Source organism: Vidua chalybeata, chromosome 13, assembly GCF_026979565.1.
Source record: "Vidua chalybeata isolate OUT-0048 chromosome 13, bVidCha1 merged haplotype, whole genome shotgun sequence".
Taxonomy (NCBI): Eukaryota; Metazoa; Chordata; class Aves; order Passeriformes; family Viduidae; genus Vidua; species Vidua chalybeata.
The window spans coordinates 1,517,766-1,539,121 of record NC_071542.1 but is presented as its reverse complement, the minus strand read 5'-3'; the positions used below and the strand labels follow the sequence as shown (position 1 = coordinate 1,539,121).

Here is a 21,356-nt window from a genome sequence, read left to right as displayed (position 1 = left end):
ACAGGACGTTTTCATGCATGGGAGGCTGAGCTGGGAACAGTTCAGTGGTTTAATTGGAAGGGTTCATACCAGGGTACAGAAAATGGGACGGTGCAGGCTCCAGCAGCGATCCCACTGCTGCAGCTGTGGGAAGGGAAAATGGATGCTGAAGGCTAAGAACTTTATCTGGTGCATTGTTTTGTGGGTTTGGAGCAGAGAGGACGCTCCAGGCTGGTAGCACAACCTCGAGTCCATGCCATCCTGCGACCTGCGAGGTGCTGATGTTTTCAGTCTCACTTGGTTTCTCAGCTTTTCAGTCGGTTCCCATGAGAGTCCTTGCAGGGCTACTGGGAGATGTGCCCGGTTCTATGGGGCATCCAAGAGCTGAGAATGAGTTAATTACTCCAGAATCAGGGCACTCTGGGGCTGTCTCCTGGGCAAGTGAGGTGTGATGGCCTCAGGGTTTATGGAACAGCTTCTCCTCCCTCTTCCTGCCAAAACCCATGAAATGGTTACAGGAGCCCTCAAGCATTTGAAGAGTTTCAATTCTCTGAATCCACGGAGAAAAGCCCTTTCGCTCACCAAGCAGCTGTGGCATGGGCATTTGACTCCCAGGGGGAAGTCTCCACCCTGCCTGGGCTGCAGTGCTGGATGCACGGAGCATCTGTCTCCTCATCTCCAGTCCAATGCATGCCATGGTTGTTGGCCCCTGGAGCCAGATTTGGATCAGAAAGCATAACCTCCTCCAGCTGTGGCATCCCACAATGGCCATATTGCTACCACAAAATGAGACCTATGTCCGGACCCTGTAATCAGTCTGGTATGGGACACTCCAGCATGAGGAAGAAGGATTATTTTATTTTATTTTATTTTATTTTATTTTATTTTATTTTATTATCCAGATATGCTGAACTTTTCTCTGTGCTCATTCCCTGGGGACCATGGGACACACGTTGTAAAGAAACCATGCCTCCATCTCTTCTGCTCCTTGGAGGGAACGTGGTATCGTGATTTTCTGGTGAAGTCATGGTGTTGTGCTATTGTAGTTAGGTTCCTTGTTTTAGGGTCCAACATAATGACTTAGCTGTGCTTCATTTTCAGTGCTGGGTGCAACAAGCCAGCCCTCGTGCAGTTCCTACAAGCACAAAACAGCAGTTGGCGTTAGAGGTCTGGGGTTGGTCCTGTCTCATCTACAGCAATCATGTTCTAGCCCCCCTTGCTAATTGCTGGTGTCTTTTTCTGACACTGTGAGAGGACATTCAGTAAACATGGTGAGTTTTGTAGTTGTGCTGAGATGATGTTTTCAGGATGACCCAGTTATTAAATGTCATTTTGGCATCATTCCCTTCATGCTAGTGCTTGGTGAATGTTGCCGTTTGCTTGTAGCCATGCTCCAGTCCTGCCAGAGTCACATCCCTCCTTTGCAAATCTGCATTTGTGAAACTTGGTGGCTGTTGCTTGGGTGAAAACATTTTGGATGCTCCTGGTGCTGTGACCTGTGTGGGGCTGGTGCTCTTGCAGGAGTGCTGGGTATCTGGCTAGCGGTGGCTCGAGGGAGGGCAGCTCTGAGAGGAGGCTTTCTGAGAGGAGGCTTTCTGTCCTTTGTCATGGTTAATTGTGCCTAAATCTCTGACAAAGGCATTTTGCAGGAGCAGAGGCTCCTCCTCACTTCTCCTTGGAGGTCAAGGAGATGGGAGATGGGCTGGACCAAGTAAGAGCAGAACCCTCATTTCAACTCAAACAGTCTTTTGGTGCCACCTGTGACAGGAACATATTTAGACTTGATATATATCCCCCGCCTTGATTTCAGGCTTTGGATCAAGGCGTAAGAGCTTTTGATGCTTGCACACACAGTAAGGGGAAAAAAAAATTAAAACCACAATCCTCAAAATGTTTGCAAATCCAAGAGCTTATCCTCACTCTGGGTAGGAAAACTAACCAAGGGTAGGTAAATCACAGAATCAGCCACTTTAATCATCAAACATCAGGGCTGGGACACAGCTAGCACGGAGCAGCATAACCACACTGAGTCCTTGGGAGTATGCTCAGGATCTGGCACCATGGGTTTTTCCTTTAATACCTTTACTGTGAGCAGCTTGGCAATCAGCAGGGATCCCAGCCATATGTGGATGGGGTTGGGCTTCAAGATGGGTGTGATGAAGAAACAAAGGCTGCTTGTGGTATAGGGGACACCCGCTGAAAGAACCTCTTGCTGAGGCTCTGCGAAGGACAGTGGCTCATTCTGGACCAAACTGGCTGAGCTAATGCAAGCCCTCACCTTTGTCAAAAGGGTCTGATAATTCAACCAACAACTGAAGTGCTGAGAAGGGAGAACACCCACGCTTTTAGCCCAGGGAGGAGATTTAGGCCATCCCTGCAAAGCTGAGAACATCCTCCCTGCAGATGAGCACATCAGTGCCAACAGTAAGAACAGTAAAGGCTGGTAGTACAGCATCCCATCACTTTAGCCACTCTCCTACATCCACTTGCCACCAAAGCCCCTCTCCAGTGAGGCCAGTCCCTGCTGCTGGTGAGGTATTGGTGTATGGGGAGGTGTGGAGGGATCAGGCTGTCCTGGCACATCAGCATCAGTGGTGCACGATACCCCGAGACAGCCACTGCTGAAGCTGACTATGTGGGGTGTGTGTAGCAGCAGTGGGGAGAAGATGGGCTGGCATCTGGCCTTCAGATCTGTCCTTCTGCCATGCTGACAGTAAACTCGTAGCCAGAAGTAGGGCAGGTGGCATCTCTCTCGCTGGTGCTTGTGTTGAGCCAGGCTGGTGTGTGCTCCACGGGGCAGCAGCGAGCCCAGGTTGCCCTGGGGCGAAGTGCCAGTGGACCAGGCCAGCACATCTCTTGGTAAAGTCAGTAGAGACTCACAAACCCAGCCCAGGGAGCACTGCAAGGCTGAAGGTTTTTTCCCAGCATGTTTGAACCTGGGACATCAGCTGGAGCGACAGCATCGCCAGAGCACCCCAGTGGTGTCAGAGTGTGGGGTCAGGCCAGTCCATCTGGAGTTTCATGGTGTTATTTCTTAAATGCCTTTAACTGCAATGGGATGGCCTGACTGATTGGATTGTGCTCTGTAATTAATTAGCTGGGTGTGCCGTATGGGAAGCAGCATCAGTGGGAAGAGAGGGGGGATTTTGCTGGCAGGAGCTGTTAAGCTTCAAATGTCCATTTCTTGTTAAACCAGCCTTGTGCAGCATTAGTCCCTGGGCACAGGGGGTTAGTTCCAGGGTCATGGCCCTTTTCCATAAGAGGAGGTGTTGTTTTGCTGCCTGACCATTCCTCCAGAGCCTGTGTCCTGAGAGCCCCAACCAGCTTGCCTGACCTTGGGGACTGCTAGGAGGGGAGAGTTTGTTTGGGCTGGGATGTTTTAGGGGTGGTGAGGGGATGCCCCCTCCTGCCAGTGTGACAGATCCTGCAAGGACTGTAGGATGGCTCCAGGTGTTAGGGGCTGCTGGGCATGGCTGGCAGAATTCCCATTGCTCTTCCTTCCTGCACCAGAGCCCATGGGCTTCTCCCCCCACTCCTCTCCTGCTCCCAAACTTGCTATGCCTCTGCTCGGCTTCTTTGTCTACTTTTACCATCCATTTGTGCCTTTAAACAGACAGCATCCCCCTTAGGGTGGTTTTCTTCCATTGTGTTTACTGTGGGGATTAATCTGGACCTGCAGCGTAAGGGAAACCTGCAACGAACAGCTCCTTGTTTATTGTTTGATTTAGGAAATGCTGCTGGGCTGGGCTCATGTTTCAGGTCTGTGCTGTTTTTTTACGGAGTCCATTTTGGGAGTGTTGTGGGAAGAGGGGGTGTCCCTGTCTGCCCTGGGCCGGGGTCTCTCCTGGGCATGGCATCCTTCGGGCCTGGGGTCTATCCCTCCCTCGCTGGGTCCTGTATGGGTGGAGGAGAGAGAGCTCTTCTCAGGGTGCCTCCCCTGGGAGGTGAGACCTGCTTTCTGCCTAGGTGCCCCCACCAATCCATCCAACACCCGTGTGTCTGTCTGCAGCTCTCAGGTTCCTCCAGCGCCCATTTGGAATGTGGTGAGCTGGGAAGTTTGCTGCTAACAGGCACCTCTGTGCTCTTGTAAAATCTCATGCTGGCTCATGATGGGGAAACTGAACTTTGCCCTCTAGTGCCTGCTCAAAATGGTCCCTTCACCTGTGTTTGGGGATCTGGGATGGGCTGTCCCACTCCTCGATGCTACAAGGAGGCATGGAGGAGGGCAGTGTAAAACTCCAGAGGGTTGTTGTTGCCATCAAGGTGGAGAAGAGTTGTAATGCCCTCTGCTCCAATGGATGATAAATCTTGGAGGAAAAAAACAAAGAAAATCCAACAAAAAAAAGTCATGTGCCTGCTTAGCTTAACCCTCAAAGGAAAACCACGTAATTTTAAAAAGAAAAGCTGTTAAAAATAGAAATTTTTAGCAGAGAATGACACTCAGAGGAGTCAATGAGCTCCGTTTCAAGAGGTGGGAAACAAAACGCTCCAGGGGCTGTGAAAGGAAGTCTTTCCTTTTCCAACTCCCTGAGTGTCAGGTGTGGCTCCTCAAGCTTGTTGTTTTCCATCTGGCTGTGCCAGATCCAGCCAGGCTGGATCACCGTGGTCACTGGCTGCTCCCAGCTGCTCGCTGGAAGTGGGAAATTCACCATCTTGGGAAGGGACGAAGCTGTGACTCAGACTTGTGTTACATCTTGCCTTGGGTTTCCCACTTGCCAGCAGGGCCGAAGGGGATGTGGTGAGCCCCATGGAGCATCCCTTCCTTATTTATTTAACTTTTAATTGGCTAAGGAGCCCTCTCATTTGCTTCGGTTCTGACTAATGAGATGCGCCTCGCTTTGACAGCGTGTCACAAGCAATAAATTTCTCAGGAGCTTCTGGGCTGCATGGATGCCCTCATGCTCTTGCCTGGCTCACTCTCCTCTGCATCACCCTGTGCTGCTGCCCCAGCTCGGCCCTCGAGCAAACGAGAGGAGGGTTGGGATGAAGAGTGTGAAATTGGTGGTCTCTTTGGGCTAGCCTCAATTAGTGTGGATTTGGGGGCTTCCTATATTGTTTGTCTGGGCTGGAAATTGGAAAGTAGAAATCTGTCAAAGACCCAGACAAGCTGTTGTTTTGCAGCCATGATCTCTGTTGCATTTTCCCAAAGATCTCAGCTGTGCCTCAGAGTGTGAGCATTGTGCTGGGCTCCAGCTAATCTCACCAGGGGCTTGGGCTGGCTGGCAGTGAACCAACATGCCAGTGAAGACTTTCATTCCCATTAAAAATGCATTTTTTTATTGGAAGGTTTTGCAGGAGCATGTCTCCTTTGGTGACGAAAGAAGGGGATGGTCTCTGACAGGAAAATCTAGATGGACCCATGATTTTCAAGGCATTTCCCAGGGGGCTTTACCAAAAGGGGCTTGGTTGCTGCAGGGGCATGCAGAGATGGAATTCTCCTTCCTTGCCATCCTGTTGAGGTCAGGATGTGGGGGGAAGTCCTCCTGGGATCCTTGCTCTGGAGCATCCTTGTGTGCATTAGGAGCATATAGCATAGGCGTTGTGTCAAATAGGTGTTATGTGATGCTGATACAGGTGAGGAGAAGGGTCGTGGGCAAGCTGAGGGCTGCCACCCTGGGGCAGAGATGCTCAGCCACATCTGACCAGAGCAGAAGGGGTTGGATGCTGCTTTGTTTGAGGGCGTGGATGCCTTGGTGCTGTTTGTCACCTCTTGCTGGGTGACACTAACCTTCACTCTCCTCAAGTCGTTAAGGGACTGCTTGAGGTTTCAAATCATTGATGGGAAGCACTAACTATTAGCACTTCTTCTCTTTGTATTCGTGATGAATTCTCTTTAGGCATTGCTCTTAGTGGCTCTCCACTGTTAGCTTTTGTTTTCTCCTCAATAGCTTGTCTAATAAACGCCATTATCTTGGGCACAAATCTACTTCAATGTCTCAATTCCACTTGGCGAGAGTTGGTAATAACAGCTGAACAACATCCTTTGAAAAGGGACTCTGTCACCAGCAGCCCTGGATGCCACTTCTCCGCTTCCCACACTTGTCCCCAGAGCAGATAAAGACAAGGGAAAGGCGCGTGGCCAGAAAGCAAAAGGGACATCCTCCTGATAAATTGGATGTCTGAGCAGAGCCGGCAGCAGTCAGTGCAGCAGCTCTGGGGATCAGGGCAGCTGGGGCCCTGCCACCTTGGTCATTAGAGGAGATGTGCTTATGGCCTGGGATCCTTCCTAATTCCAGCAGATTAGAGGAGAAGGATGGTGGTGAAAGGTGATGGCTTGCAGGGAAGGTCAGCAGTATTTAGTACAGCTTGAAGGAACTTATTATCTGTGGCCAAATCAAGCTGTTGCCTCCCAGGCTGAATCTGGTTCTGAAAAGGCTTTAACTGGTAGCTGCTGGGTGCTTACTGGGTTTTGGGTCAGCCTGCAGGTCTGTGAGGGGAAGTATTAAGGCAGCTCCGTGTTTTAGCTGAGGGCAGCACGTTCCCAGCCCACGGAGACCTGACCCTAATGTCACTGCAGTGGCTTTTGTTACTGTCCCTACTGCATGAGCAGATGAAGCGGAGGGTGAGCAGTGTTTTAATTAGAACAAATTTTATTTATTTCTGCGGATCAGGCTGCGCTCAGCTGCTGGGTTTTCAGAGGAAATCCTTCCCAAGGAAGATTTCCCATTCTCAGGGGTCCAGGGGACCACTGATAGGTGCAAGCTGCCCCACCTCCTCTCTCGGTTGTCCCATTGCTGGGATGTCTGGCTGCTTCCAGTATCTGTCCCCTCCCTGAGTTATAAATACTTTATCCTCTCAGTGCCTACTGCATCAAATATTTTTTTAATGGCATTTTCTTTTTCTATTTTTTCCTGACTTGGTTCTTGTATTTCAAAACATGCCCGCCACGCGCCTAGCGCTCAGGCATGCTCTAGGCTTCCCCCCAAATGTAATTGCTTTAAAACTGCAGATAGTTGGCGAAAGCAATTTTCTCTCCATTACGGAAGACTCCAGCTCCTCTCATCCTTCATGCAAGTCACTCTCCCCCAGCCCTGCCTTCTCTCTGCCACTGTGCAATGCTCAGCACTGGGGCTGGTGGTACCTCTGCTTTCCCAAATGAAGCTCTTGCTTTTCTGGGCTTGAGTGGTGCACGGTGGGGACCTCTCTGGGGGGAAAAAGTGGCTTCTACCACAGCTTCTGCTGAGCAAGGGCGATGCTCTGGCAGCAAAGCCCTTCCCTTGGCCGTGCTGATCTCCCTGGTGGGATGGGTACCTGTGCCAGGCACGTGTTCAGCGCGGTTTTGCATCTCCATCACGCGCACATTTAACATGCTCTTTCTGTCCGCAGAACGTGTTGGGCTTTCAAAGACATTAATGATGGAAAATAAATTGGAATCCGAGAGAAATAATCTTTAGGCATTCTCAGTAGGCCTTGTCTTGCCTTGCCTTCCTCAGCCATGTTGAAGGCTGTGGCTGGAGGAGAATATCAATGAGGAGGAGCCCCAGGTCTTTCTGATCTGTTGTGGTGCCTTGTGCTCAGTGGATCTCGGTGCAGGGAGCCTGTCTGCTCACTGGTGCTGATAAACCCAAGGGGGCTGGAGATGGTGGAAGTCATGAGGAGTTGCTGGACCTTCCTGGGGGGTTTGAGGTCCTGAGTTAAAGGAGGTTGAGGCACACCAGGTTTTCCAAGGGTCTGTGCCCTGCTTGGGGGGTTTTAGTGTCACTCTGGCATGGGGCAGCTGTTGTCTTTGGTTCTGCACCAACCTGTCCCAGGGAACCAGGCCCTTGTGTCAGCTGCCCATGCTGCAGATGGAGTTAGGTCACGGGTAAACAAACCTGAACATGCTCCATGCACACTATGGCTGCAGTGTTCCCTGCCCTGTGCTCAGACCCCCTAAGGTGCTGATCTCCTGCTTGGAGGGGAAGATGTAATCCCCCGGGACCACCACCCACAGCAGGTAGGGATCATGCTGGTCATCACCCCTGAGATGTCCCCACTGAGGCCAGCAGCATCTCCAGATGCACCCAGAAATGTCTTGTCTGGGCACCCTCACAGCAGGAGAGGATGCAGTGGCTTTGTCAGCATCAAAGCTTTCGGTCCCTGGAGGAGAGCCAATGTGCCATAAAACCTGCTCATTTCTCCTGCCCTGCTCCTGCAAAGTGAGTGCGGTGCTGGCATGGACTGGGAGTCCACAGGGAGCCATAGCTCACACTGGCCTCTGGCGAGAGGCTGTTAAAGCAACACTGCCTATCTTAGCTGGCCCCTGGGCTGCTCTTGGACATGAACCAGCCTTGTAATGAAAGCTTTCTCTATGCCTGTTTGTTTTCTGAGCATCAGTTTAATGTCTGAAAAATCCTGTTGCAGCAGAGCCTGGAGCACTTCAAAGACACCGCAGGAGAGGAGGGGGCTCTGTAGGGACCCTGCCTATGCCAGGTGTGGAGAGAAACGTGGCTGGCCACCACAGACAGCTTCCTACTTCCAAGGGATTTGGCTTGGTGTGTTAGGGACACACTGAGCTTTGCTCCCACAGCTTTGCTCCCACACGTACAGATCCATCCATGGTATGTACGAGACTCTGAGAGTCTCGTACATACCATGTCCTCCTAGCCTTGGATATTTGGAGATGCCTATGTGAAGAGCTGAGGGCTTGGGTGGGGAGGATTCACGGTCTGAAACCTGCTGTAGCTGTCACATTAGCATGTTGAGTGGTGCTTGTGCATCCCTCTCTTATGGGATGATGCTGGTGGCTTCCACTTCTCACTAGGATGGAGTCAAGACTGTCTGGCTGCTCCAAGGTGCTCCACAGCTCCCCAGTGGCACTTCTTGCAGTGGTATCCTCCCAGTCATGTAGTTCTGTGTTGTCTTAATGGTGTCAAGCTCTGAATGAGCTTGGGCAATTTGCTTTATAAAGCAATGCACTAAATATGTCAACACTCAGTGCATGTTTTTAATATAATATTTCAGATTGTTTTGAAAGAAGCCAAGATCCTGCTTTCCCTCTTCATTAGGAACATTTTATGTGAAAGAGATGAACAATAGAGAGAGTTTGCCAGACAGAAAGCTTTCCCAAGTATTTGTTGCTGCTGAGAAATCAGCTGCTTTTTACAAAAAAAAAAAAAAAAAAACCCACTCAATGCATAACTATCAGGGCAATTAAGCAGCTTGTAAGCTGCCAAGGAAAGTTGTAGAATTGGCTCTGCCGGAGATGTTGGAGGCCAGGCTTGACCGTAGCCATTGGGTGTGCTTTAGGCACAGTAAATCCCAGTTTCCAAAGGGGGAATGGACTAAATGACCCACCAGTAGCCCCCGGGCTCCTGGGAGTTCCACACAGACCGTCTGAGCTGCTCTGGCATGAGCAATTCCAGGCTGATGGAGTGAGTGGGTTTGTGAATCTCATGCTGTTTCAGGCCAGAATTGATGGCTTTGGCTTTTAATTCACTTCCCAACAGGACCAGGGGTGGTTTCTGTCCTGGTCTCCAGCTGGGAGACTTGGTCTCCTGCCATGGAAAGGGTAAGACCTTCTGCCTGTCTGGTGGCAAAGCTCTGTTCTGGCTGGTGCTCCTCAAAAGAAAAGAAACCCAAAAAATCCCACTGTGGTACTTTCATCAGGCAAACTGGGTTTCTGTCTGTTCTCCAAAGAGTTTCTCTTTCATCACAAGTTAGAAGAAACTTAGAGGGAACTGAAAACTTCCCTCTTCAATGAGGACACACCTGGAGAGATGATGGGAGGAAGCTGTTTCCAAAGCCCCTGCCAACCCTGGCTCTCTTTCCATCAGGCCTCCACAGCTGAGGTCCCAAGAGGTGTTCTGGGATAACTTCCTTATGAAAGGGAGGGCAGCCAAGAGCCTGTAGCCTTCCTATCATGGAAAAGCCTGTCTGAAAGGCAGGGAGCACCAGCCTCATTAGCTGGGGTGGTTGGCCCTGGGGAAGTGGACCCTGGAGAGGGATTTGAGTGAAGAGGGCAATCCTACAGCCAGAATGAGTGCAGGAGAAACGCTCCAGAGGCGAGACTGTGCAGATGTTGGCATGACAGCTGGCTGTGCTGGAATGTGGGCTGTGGTGGGATGCTGTGACCCAGGGCAGGAGGGAACTGACTGGATGGCTCTGAGGTGAGACCTGGCATTTTGTCTGTGTGCTCACTGCACACACACACTGCTGCTGGGCCTGGGGATGCTGCTGCCCTGCTGCACCCAGGACAGGCAGGATCTGGTTTTTCCTTCACCTCCTGGTAATCCTGTACTCAAATATTCTTCCTGCAGATCTGGCTTTTATCTTTCTTTTCTTTTATTCTTTTTTTTACCACTCCTAAATGGAGTGTTTAAGCCTATTCTTTTGTTTTCTGTGAAAGGAGCAGTAAATCCTTTATCCTGCCTGGCTATTTCTGTGTGTGTATTTTCTCATTGTGCTCTAGCTTGTCAGCTGTGTCAAAGCCCAGAAAACTTGGCCTCTGTTGGACTTCAGACTTGGATTTCTCTGTATTTAACAACACAGACTCCCTTGGACTAAGAGTTCTTTTTTCTCCCCTTGTTTTTTTTTTTTTTTTTTTTTTTTTTGCAAAGAATACCTGGTTAAAAAAAAATCCCTGACAAGAGGGAGCGAGCAGCGTGGTTGTTGGGTTCATTCCCAGGACATCATGCCAGTGTTGGCAAGGAGTCACAGCCGGCATGTCCTCCTGTCCCCCCATGCCTCTGGGGTACCAGGGCTGCCCAGGGAAGGGGAACCCCCCTGGGTGAGGGAGCTTTCCGGAGATTAGCTCGGGCTCGGCGGGTGCCTAATGCTCAGGCAGTGGATGTGATGAGCACAAAGGCAGGATTTCGGTGGGATTAGCCGGGGAGAGGCGGATGGATGGCTGCCTCTGCGCTGGGGCTGTGTGCCAACTCCGGCTGCCGTGCTCACTCCTGGGAGCAAGTGTGGGGTGTCTCCCTGGGGGGATCTGATGGAGTCACAGCCAGGCAGCCATCCCGGTGGCTGCAGAGAGGAAGAATGGGCTGTGGCACTGATGGCTGCAGGAGGGATCAAGGATGGTGGCAAGTGAACTGCAGCCCACTCTGTGCCCTGACAGTGGTGGCAACAGCCTTAGGAAGCCAAGGGAGGCTGTAGAATTGGCTTTGCTGGAGATGTTGGAGGCCAGGCTTGATGACTGGGCATGCTTCAGGCACAGTAAATCCCAGTTCCCAAAGGAGGAATGGACTAAATGACCCACCCAGCAGCTCCCGGCCTCCTGGATGTTTCAGAAATGTGGTCTGAGCTGTGCTGGCATGAGCAATTCCAGGCTGGAAGAGTGAGAGGGGTTGTGAATTTTGTACTGTTTCAGGCCAGAATTGATGGCTTTGGCTTTTAACTCACTTTCCAGCAGGACCAGGGATGGGTTCTGTTCTGGTCTCCAGTGGTGAGCCCATCTAGTGACCCACATTCCCTGGGGTCAGCTCCACCAGCTGTGCTGGTGCTCCTTGAATGCCATGGTAGCTCACGAACCAGGCAGCATGGGCGTTTGTGCGAGAACAAAAGAATAAACAATGGAAACTGTGATTAATTAGTGCAGCTAATTAGCAATGTGCTTGGCCTGGGCTGGAACTTGGTGAGGTGCCAAAATCAGAGGCGAAGCCACAGAAGAAACTCTGGTTGGAACCGCTCTGGGGAGGGAGCAGGGAAGGGGAGAGGATGCCTTCCCAGCACCTCTTTACAACTTGCCACACAGACAGGTCAGACTGGGGCTAGCACTGGTCTTACAGCCTGCAGGTGCTGCTGTTGCCATCCTCAGCAGCATCCTCCCATTCCCTGGTGTTGCCTGTGCCAAGAGATCACTTCCCCGGCCACAATCAGCATCAGGGTGTTGCACCAGTGCTGCAGGTGTTAATTAATGAGCGCTTATTAGTGTCGGTGGAGTTGCCTTCCTCATGGAATAGGACCCTGCTTGCTCATCTTCCCCTACACTGTACAGCTGCCTTTTTCTTTGCTCTCCATTTGCAAATTAGTGCAAGGACCACGATCAGCAAACAAATTTGCAGCGAGCTCATGGCGGGCTTGGAGATTTGGAAGAATCCTTGGCAAATATTTGCCAGCCTCCACCGCAAACCTCGTGAATACTTTTCATGACAGAGAGATGCTGAGCTTAGCTGCCAACTTGGGGTAGGATGGCAGACCTCAGGTAGGGGATGGCTGCTAAAAAATACCTGAGCTAAGAGGTATTTTTTAATGTGCTTCCACCCCTCCTGTCCCCTGCCCTCACGCTGTGCAGTGTGGAGATAGGTGGAGATGGAATACAGCTGACCCCCATGCTGGGCGGTGCATGTGGGCACTGCCATGCTGCACCCACAGGCTGTGGGACAGGGGGAATGGGCGAGCACCCCCACAGCTGCTTTTTCCCTCTGTGGGGCGCGGGGTGAGTATGGGAAGGGTCCCCACAGGGATGCTCGAGCTGCAGTGGCCTTTGATGTCACCGGTGGATGGGAGGGCAGGAGGCAGCGGGGATGGGTTTGGCCCCTGTGGCCCAAAGTCTGGTCCTGGGTACCAATGGGCCCCCGGTGCTGCAGGGGGACGCCGGGGCCTGCGGGCTCGGGGGGGCTCCGCTGTGCCCGACCCCTGCCCCGGCATTGTTCACCTTCCTTGTGGCCGGGTGGGGATTATTTCATTGTGTTTTCAGTGATACCGTCATCTGGGAGATGTGTAATAGTGCTTTTAATAATTTTTCAGGGTCTGTTTTAATTAGGGGGCTTGGACTAGGTGACCTCCAGAGGTCCCTTTCAACCCTAACAGTTCTGTGACTGCAGCCGTAGCAGGATCACATCATTGCCATTAAAAGGTGGCTGCACCTAAATGCCATTTGCTCAGCGAGGTCTGAAGCAGTGCCCTTTGGAGTAACTGGGAAACGTGGCTCCTTTTTTGAGGACAGGACAATCTATTTTTCAAGGTGCCATCATATTATTAATTTGTTAAACACTGACTGCTCAAAACTGTTTGAGATGCAAAAAGAGAATGTGAGTTCTGCCTTGGGGACCTCATCACTAAATAAATGTATTAAATCAAACTCTTGCTGGAGAGGAGAGTGCTGCATGTGAAGGTAAAGCTGGTTAGAGGATGGGTGGATGTATCCCCTCCATCAGCAAAGGGTCTTGCTTCCCTTTCAGTTTTGAATTTGGGAGTAGTGATCACAGATCAGTGGGTCAAGGATCTGTGTTCTCTTAGCATTTCCTAGGTGCCAGTGGAACCCCTTGACTTGTGAGGAATGGAGAGAGCTCCCCTTGTCTTGTGAGAGAGACCCTTTGGCTGGGCCTATTGAATTGGGGGGTCCTTCCCTTGCATGTTCATGGTTGTGTGCATCAGCCCAGGCCAGGGGCTGCTTGTCCAGGTGAGCTTGTGCCTTCTCTCCTTCCCCAGTAGTGATGCTGGAAGCATATAACACCCTCTGGGAAACTGCTCCCAAGAATTGCCCTGTGCCTGGCAGGAGCCCCTTGGTGGGTGCTGGACCTCTTCAGGTATCCACATCTGCTTAGTGTCCACATCTAAGCAGATCCCACTGCTTTCCTCTCCTTGTTGATGGGGAGCAGGGAAAATAAGAGCAACACAGAAAATTATCAATATATTAAGTTCCTCACCTTCCTAACTTTCAAGTCAGCCTTTCTGTGGGGTTAGGTTTGCGTGGTGTTTCCAGACTGACACCTTCTGTGCCTTCCCACCCACAGCCCCCTGTGCCCGGGAGCCATGAGCCGCCCGCAGAGCCGCCGGAGCAGCCTCCCAGCCGCAGCCCCCCGGCACTCTTAGGCTTCCCTGCTCCCCTGGAAGGTGCTCATCGCTGGCCAGGAGAACCGGCTGCACCAGCACCCAGCCTCCTGCATCCCTCCCAAGGTAAGGGTGTCCGTGAAAAGCAAAGGCAACCCAATTTCACTTGGAAAATTCAAGTGCAATCGGGTTGTTGCTGTGTCTTTGCATCTCCTACCTACTCCTCTCCCCTTCGTCTTGCTGGGATGAAAGGTGCTGGCTTGGGGATGAGAACTTCTCGTGCAATTAAAAGGTGATTTTGAAGGTGGGGTAGCTGCTGGTGAAGCCTGTTGCTTGCAGACTGTATCCCACTGGAATGTGCTCATAGTTTTAGAAACTACTCTGCTGCTGCAAGGAGCCAGGCTTGGGTGGGACTGGGGCCCTGTGACTGCCTCAGCTTCCCTGATGTACCTCTGAGGATAATTGTGTATAATTTCCTCTTAACGATGCTCTGGAGGCTTCCAAGCACAAGGCACCTTTCCTTCCAACTGTAAAAGGCCTTTAGGGTATTGGAGGCTTCCTGTGATGGGAGAGTAAGGAATGGCTGTGGCAGGGCATTTGGGAGGGGGCCAAGTCCCTCTCCCAGGGAAACACCCTCTCCCAGGGAAACACCCTTGTCTGCTCCTTGCACTTGACAGTAGGGTTTTTTTAAAGTTAAAAAAGTAGAGCTCAGCTTGTGGAGAGTGAGCAGGGGCTGAGGCTGATGTGGCCCAGCTGCCCTCCTCATAGAAGAGGAGTGGAAATCAGGATTAGAAACAAAAAACATGATTTCTGGGGTGGTTCTGGAGTTTGAGATTTTTGGGGCCTCTTGTTTTCAAGCTTCTCCATGCAAACAGAGATGTCAGCTGTGTGCAGTAGCATATGAGAATAGCAGCTTCCTCATGTGTGATCCCACACATGGGCAGGGGAGCTGGGGCCTGGAGGAAGATGAGGATGCTACCAGCTTGTCACAGGGTGGACATGGGCATGAGACTCCTGTTTTGAGAGGTCTGTGAGAAAGTCACAGTGAACCCAGAGAGCTAAAAGTATGAGTCAGAGCTGTGGTCTGCCTTGTCCTGGTTCATTTTGGGAGCTCCCTACCTGGAGCTGGGATCAGCTGGGATGCTCCAGCTGGGAAGCACAGGCCAGTTAGCACTGGGAGGACTGACATCCTCAGGCTATAAATATCCAGCCAGCTCTAATCCTCCCAGTAGCTCCATCACTGCTGTTTTCCTAAGAGTTATTTGACTCTTTGCGTTGCACTTCTCAGACAAATGGCTTTTAAATAAAACCTCTGCTAACTCGTTAGGCCTCCTGTCCAGGTCACTTCCTGCATGGGTGATTTATAGGGCTGCTTTTAACAGTTTATTAACTTTCAATCACCGGGGCCAGTCAATCAGAGCCCATCCCATTATCTGTGGTGAGTGGCTGCCAGGGGCATCGGCCTCTCCCGCTGCCTCCATCCAGTGCTTCTGGAGAGGCTGTGATGCTCCAAGATCAGCCATGGTGAGAGATGGGAATGAACAGGAGGAGAATTTAGATAAGGAGGAATAGATCTGGGATGGATAAGTGAATGCATAAGGGTTAAGGAGATAATGGGGCCTGTGATCATATCTGGGAAGGTGGCTTATCTCCTGCTGTTGGTACGTGATTCCTTGGCTGCATCTCCTGCAGTGTGTGCTGAACTGTGTGGTGATGGGAGAGGAGTGCCAGGGCCTGGTAAGGAGGCAGCTGCTCCAGACTGATGGCAGCAAGGCATCACAGCTGGAGCATGCCTGGGTAGGATGTCCCTGAATTAAACCCCTCTTGTGGCAGTGCCAGAGACAGAGCCTTCCTCCTTGCCTAGTGAATTTGCAAGTCCCTTTAGCTCCTGGCATCCCATCTGATCCAGTGGGCTGCCTTGAGCCCAGTTCCCTGCCATCTCAAACTCTCCTCTGCATCTTTTCCCCCTTGGAGCCGAGCAGAGCCAAGCCCTGCAGCCCTGGTGCAATGGTGAGTGGGGCTGAGCAAGCAGACACCAGTCCAGCTGGGAAATCCAAAGGAGATGGAGATTGTAAGTGATGTGAGTCTGCAGCAATAGCTTTGATTATCTCTGGTTTAGTTGCTCCTCTCCCCGCCATGCCCTGTCTTTGTTCCACCCGTGCTCAGAGATGTTATTCAGTGGAGTTTTCCAGCTCTTGGTAACAAGGAGAAAAAAAAACCTGAACTCCTGCACAACCAGAACTAATGAGCTCTCTCTGGAAATAAAAGCATCCTAAGGACAGCCTTGTGATACAGAACATCCCGTTCTCTGTGGCTGCTCTGGCCACTGCCTCTGAGCGATGGCCCAGCACAGGGCTGTTGGGAGCTGAGCAGAGCTGTCACCTCCCATCCTTCCCCCCAGCCATCGCTCATGTGAGGCATTGAGAAAGCTGAGCCATGGTTTGCTCCTCTGGCAGTGCTCTGCTGTGGGGACAGGGATTTGGGAACATTTGTCCAACACTGTGATGCAGAACCCATCACCTTGTACATCCTCGCAGGATGGGGCAAGGAGGGGTCACAGGTCACATGTCCCCACAGGTCAGGACCAGCTCTTACTGGCTTGGAAAGGGATTTGGGGAGCAGCCTGTCTCTCATCCCTGGCTGGAGTGGAGCGGTGTAAGAAGGTGGGCTCACTGCAACCCTGTGTGTCTGAGGGAACACAGACCTGCAGTCCCCGAGGGCTGTCGGGATTGTCAGGCATCTGGCCGGGAGAGAATTTGTCTTGCAGCAAAGCCGGCATCTGAAAGCCATCGCTTCTGATGTGCCCATGATTTGATGAAACCTGTGTCTCCTTTGTCATTCTTCTGTCTCTGTCTCAAATCCCAGAGCAAAGACAGAGAACTTCCTCACTGAGACAAGCAGGGTTTTTTTCCCTCCACCTTTAAATATTTATTCTGAGCTCTCAAGATACACACGCTGTGATCTTGGGGGCCTGCCTTTGTGTTGGTAGTGTCTTCTGCCTGGCAGAACAGGGCTGGCTGCCCTTCCCTCCGGGGAGCACTGGCAGAGCCTACTCCCCCTCCTGCTGCCCTGTGCTGGGTCCCAGAGGAGTGACACGAGGTGTTCACCTCTTCCTACACACGTGCTCCCATGGGAACAAATCCAAGACCCACAGAATGCTGTCCCAAGAAGGTGTGGGTTGTGAGCTGCCTTTCTGGGGCTGAGACAGAGGTAAAAGCAGCCTGGTCCATCTGGTGTGCTCTGTTGCTGGGGTGGCACATCCCAAATGGCACCCACCCCTCTGTCCCCTGCCTGACTTCCCCTGTCCCTGTTAGCACACAGAGCTGCCACTGGAGGCTTTCCTCTTCCTCCCTGCAGCTTGTCAAGGTCGTGCAGGCAACTAGAGCAACACTGCCAGCCTTGGCTTTGTGGCCTAAGCTGTGGTGCTGTGCTCAGCTGTGGCTTTCTTTCTCTTCCCTCCTTTTCTCCACTCTTGCTGTACTTCTCCAAGCCTTCCTGGTGCTGCTGCTTGGGTACACAGATTGCAGGAAGAGCAGCCCCATGCCACTGGGATACTTGTGCCTGGCATGCCAATGAGGAGCGAGGCTGGCGCTGGCAGCTCAGCCTGGGATGTGCCAAAGCAGAGCCACGCTGCAGGCACTGTCCCATGGTTCCCTTCAAAACGAGATGCAATCCCATCTGGCTGCAACTGCCACCTTCCAAGCATTTTTCCTGGAAGCTGGCTCTCCTGCAGAGCTGTCTCACCTCTGCCCTGCTGTGGGGTTCTCTGGACTCAAGGGAGAGGGGATTTTGCATCTGCTCCTCGTAGCTGGAGTATGGTGATGTTAAACTCCTAGGAAAAAAGCCAGGAGCTTTTCTCAGCAGCTCTGCAAGGGATGAGAGGATGTCTGCCTTTCCAGGTGAGTACACAAATGGCTACCTCTGCCTCCAGCTGCCGCAGCCCAGGCATCCTGCTCAGCAGCTGGCACTCATCAACACAGAGGCTTGTCCCCAACTGCCTCTGGCAGTGCTAGCCACGGGCTCCCCAGGACCTGTGCGGGTGTGGGCACCGATGCAGAAAGAAAATCCTTTGCAGAGGCCTAGGATTGGATGGCAGGTGCAGCTCTACCAGGAGATGCCTTGAAACCAGCATGTAGCCAAAGGCCAGAGGAGGCAGAGCAGACAATAGCTGATATAGTGGGATTTTTTTCTTATTGTTGTTTTTGAAGAGAAATAAATTAAAGCCAGGTGAGGAAAACTGAGTTCCAGTAAGCTGCAAAGTGATGAGGTTGGGACCATGGTGATGGTTTCCTGGGCTGCTTTTCCCACCCTTGCCTGCCCTCAGCCTGCACCCACGATGGGCTGGCAGCAGCACCAGCCCTCTCAACTCTGCTGAATGTCTGAACAGAATGGCCTCATTAGCAGGGAAAGTTTCCCCAATTTAAGTTAGTGCTGCTGTAAGAAGTGCAATTATCTCTCATTTCTGTTCTCGCAACCGTGGGCATTGAAGTTTCCTGCTCTTACACCATGTCATGGCCAAGCTCTTGTGCACAGGAGGGTGCTGCCAGGAGAAAGAAATTATAACAAGGACATTTTTTGGAAGAAGAAGAGATTTTTTTCATTAAGGATTTGTTACCACTTGGTTGTCTCACTGGGTCAGAGCTGCTCTGCCCATGCAGCGTGATGCCACCCCCTGCCTCCCCATCCTGGCACCTGCCTGCGTGTGGCTTGGTTGGGATGGTGGCAGAGAGTGTTTGTCATGGAAGGCAGAGGACCTGTGCTCTGTGTGTGTGTCAACTCCTACTCTGCCTGTGCCCTGGCCTCCTCGTGGTGTCACCCCTTGCCCAGGGCTGCAACAGCCCAGGGCTCTTCAGCTCCAGCGGGACTTTTCACTGAGCAACGCATTCGCAGGAACAGCCTGTGCCAGCAGTGTGAAAATCTGGAGCCTCAGACTTGTAGGAAATATTCCTTCAAGATACAAGCTTTTTTAGTCATTGGTCATTTGACCTAACAGAACTGTGTCACTTTGTGAGCCATGGGGAAGGCTGCCAGAGCACACACAGAGGATGTTTGCAGCTGGATATTGTAACAGCTTGGGAGTGAATGGTTGGGATAAGTCATATTTCATAAAATCGGCCAAGAAAAAGACTGGTGATTAATTCTTTTTAATAAACAATGGTGAGTAGTGTGGCTTGGTTTGAGCCTGACTGACTTTTACAGTGATTCATGGATTTTTCCACAGGAAAAACCACCTTTATGGTGATTGCTGGTGTGTGGGGTGCCTGCTTGCCTTCATGAGTAATTCCCCCCAGCTCCAAAAGCACCAGAGTGTGGAAAAATGATGAACTTCTCTGGAGGAGCTGAGAGGGAGGAAGGGTGTGCGTGGCTCCACCGCCGCAGCCAATGACTGCGTCCCTTCAAAGAGCATCGGAGGACGTGGGAGAGGGGGAATTTCACTGCCAGAAGTGTTGAAGGAGGCGAATCTTACGGAAAAATGAGGGGAGCTGAGATGTCCCTGTGCGCTGTTCTGAGCTGGCCAAGTGAGGCCAGTTGGGACTGGCTAATGGCCCTCTTTGAACCGCGCTGCCCCACTCCTCCGGCAAACCAAACACCTGAGCAGAAGAGTCCCAGCATCCCATCCCTTTCTTTCCAGCCCCTCCTGCTGGAAGCCGGCCAGCCTCCGTGGCCGTGGTGTGCCTGGGATTCGTGGCTCTGGGGCGGGAGCGTGCGGCCGGGGGCGCAGTGTGCGTCTGTGCGCTGCTGCTTTTTAAAGCCCGCCGGGGTGGGATGGGGAAATGCCGGGCGAGGCACAGTCAGAGGTGTGAGCAGTGCCTGCGCCTCGCAGGCGGCGCCGGGGGCGGCGGCAGCCCTCGCTGCGGTGTCGGGTTTGTTTTCTAGTTTGGAGATGAAGGCAAAAAGAGCTGTGGTTCTGCTGAGACGAAACTTGAAACATAATTTGGTTCCTTGGTGAGGTTTTTTTTGACTCTTGGTGAAAAATATAGGTATTTGGTTAAAACGTTGAGTTTCAGAGCAAGGGAAAGGAAAGGTGGCACAATGGTGGGAGAGGTTTGTGTAGGGATGCAGCTGTGAAGGAGGAAGAAGGAGCCTGGAGGTTGGTCCAGTCTCTGGCAGCAGCAGATAGGCTGACACATCCCTCGGTGCAGTAGCACCCTATGGCTACAGTATAGGTGACTCAGGCCACCAAGTGCCCAGCCTGGTCCCCTGTCCCTTCAGTCACTCTCAAGCACTACAGAGGCTGCATTCTCTGGCCAGCATCCCACTCCCTCCTCATCCTCCTTCAGCCCTCCCTCCACCGCAGTGCCCATCCCGCATTCATTACGGTGCCCATGTACTTCTCTAAGCCCAATATACTTTGAATTACTGCTCATCTATTCCTCTTGACATCCTCATGCTCATAACTAGGGAGCCTGCATTACCCGTTTGCACATCTGTCAAGCTGCGTGTTCCTTGGCCATTTCCAGAGATACATAAAATTGCCCGTGGTTATGACATTATTGACAACCCGCCCCGTCTCCTTCCCCCTCCCCAAGCCCAAATGGCTGCCTCGCTTTATGAGGATTGATATTTGGGCAGTAAATATTTTAGAGCCTCATCTGATGAGTGTGTCTGTGCGGGTGAATACATTTGTGGCTGAGGACAGATGTTGGAGCTGTCTTCATTGGAAATGCAGGGCCTTGTCTTTCTCCCTACTGCCTTTGCAGCATCTCTGTCATCTCTGCAGCCTCTCAGTGCTGCCTGTTCCCAGTGGGAAGAAGGGGAAATTTAGGGAAAAACCAAGCAGAAGCTGACAGGAAGGACAGGAGCTGGCAGAACTCTGTGAAGGTTGCATTGCTGCTGGGTTCCCATCCTCCCATGTACCTCAGCAGGAGGATTGAATTTCTGTGGCAAGGTGTTTTCCTTCCTTGAACCCACAGAATCCACCGATTCGTGCTGTGTTGAACAAGTAGCTTCAGCCCTTTTGAAAAGAAGACTGCAAGTATCAGACTGTCCGTGGTTTCCAATGGATGTATTCTGACTCCTGTTCTGAAAAGCTGCTTCATCACCCAAAGTTTCGAAATGTACTTCAGTAAATGCTACTAATGAGGAAACAACTTAGGAACAGCACAGCCTGGGTGATCTGAACCATTTTCTTATCTTGCTGAGAAAAGCAAAGGAGCCCATTTTCAGCTCTTCAAAACGATTTGCTCTCTTTGCTTTCAATCAGCAAAACAAAGAGTGATGCCTGATTCCTAGGGAAGAGGACACTCAGCTTCTGCAGAGTGAACTGAGGCGGGGCTGGGCTGAGGTTCTGGGAATCACAGCTGGATCTAAGCCGTGTGTACCGGGATCCAGGGCGCTTTCAAAAATATGTCTGCACTCCAACTCTCTGGAAGTTTTGCTTGAATTGCCAAGCAGAGTTGTCCTTGTATGGGGATCCAAGCCTGGGATGGGACTCTGGTCTCTTCCCTTCAGGGAGGAGGACAATGGCATGGGGATCTGGCATGAGTTCCTCTCTGCACACAAAATGAATGGAGCATGTGCAAGGCATGTCAGCCCTGCTCCGTGATTTCTTCTTGCCATTTCGCTGCTTTTTCCCCTCTCCAAGCCTGGAGCGAGTGCATCCAAATGTGTAAAACATCAGCTGCCTGGGGGCGGCTTTGCAACCGTTCAGTCCTTGCAATCCCTCGGAGTCTTTGTCA

At 51.7% G+C, this 21,356-nt stretch overlaps 1 protein-coding gene across 1 annotated transcript in view; it reads left to right on the top strand.

The window, feature by feature from the left end:
• The first annotated feature begins 13,217 nt into the window (after positions 1-13,217).
• LOC128794464 (uncharacterized) overlaps positions 13,218-21,356 on the top strand; it is a 77,596-nt gene continuing 69,457 nt past the window's right edge. Inside the window, exons 1-2 of the mRNA XM_053954337.1 lie at positions 13,218-13,306; positions 13,641-13,803. Coding sequence (XP_053810312.1) covers positions 13,259-13,306; positions 13,641-13,803 — 211 coding nt within the window. The 5' untranslated portion in view covers positions 13,218-13,258. The remainder of the gene's footprint in view (positions 13,307-13,640; positions 13,804-21,356) is intronic.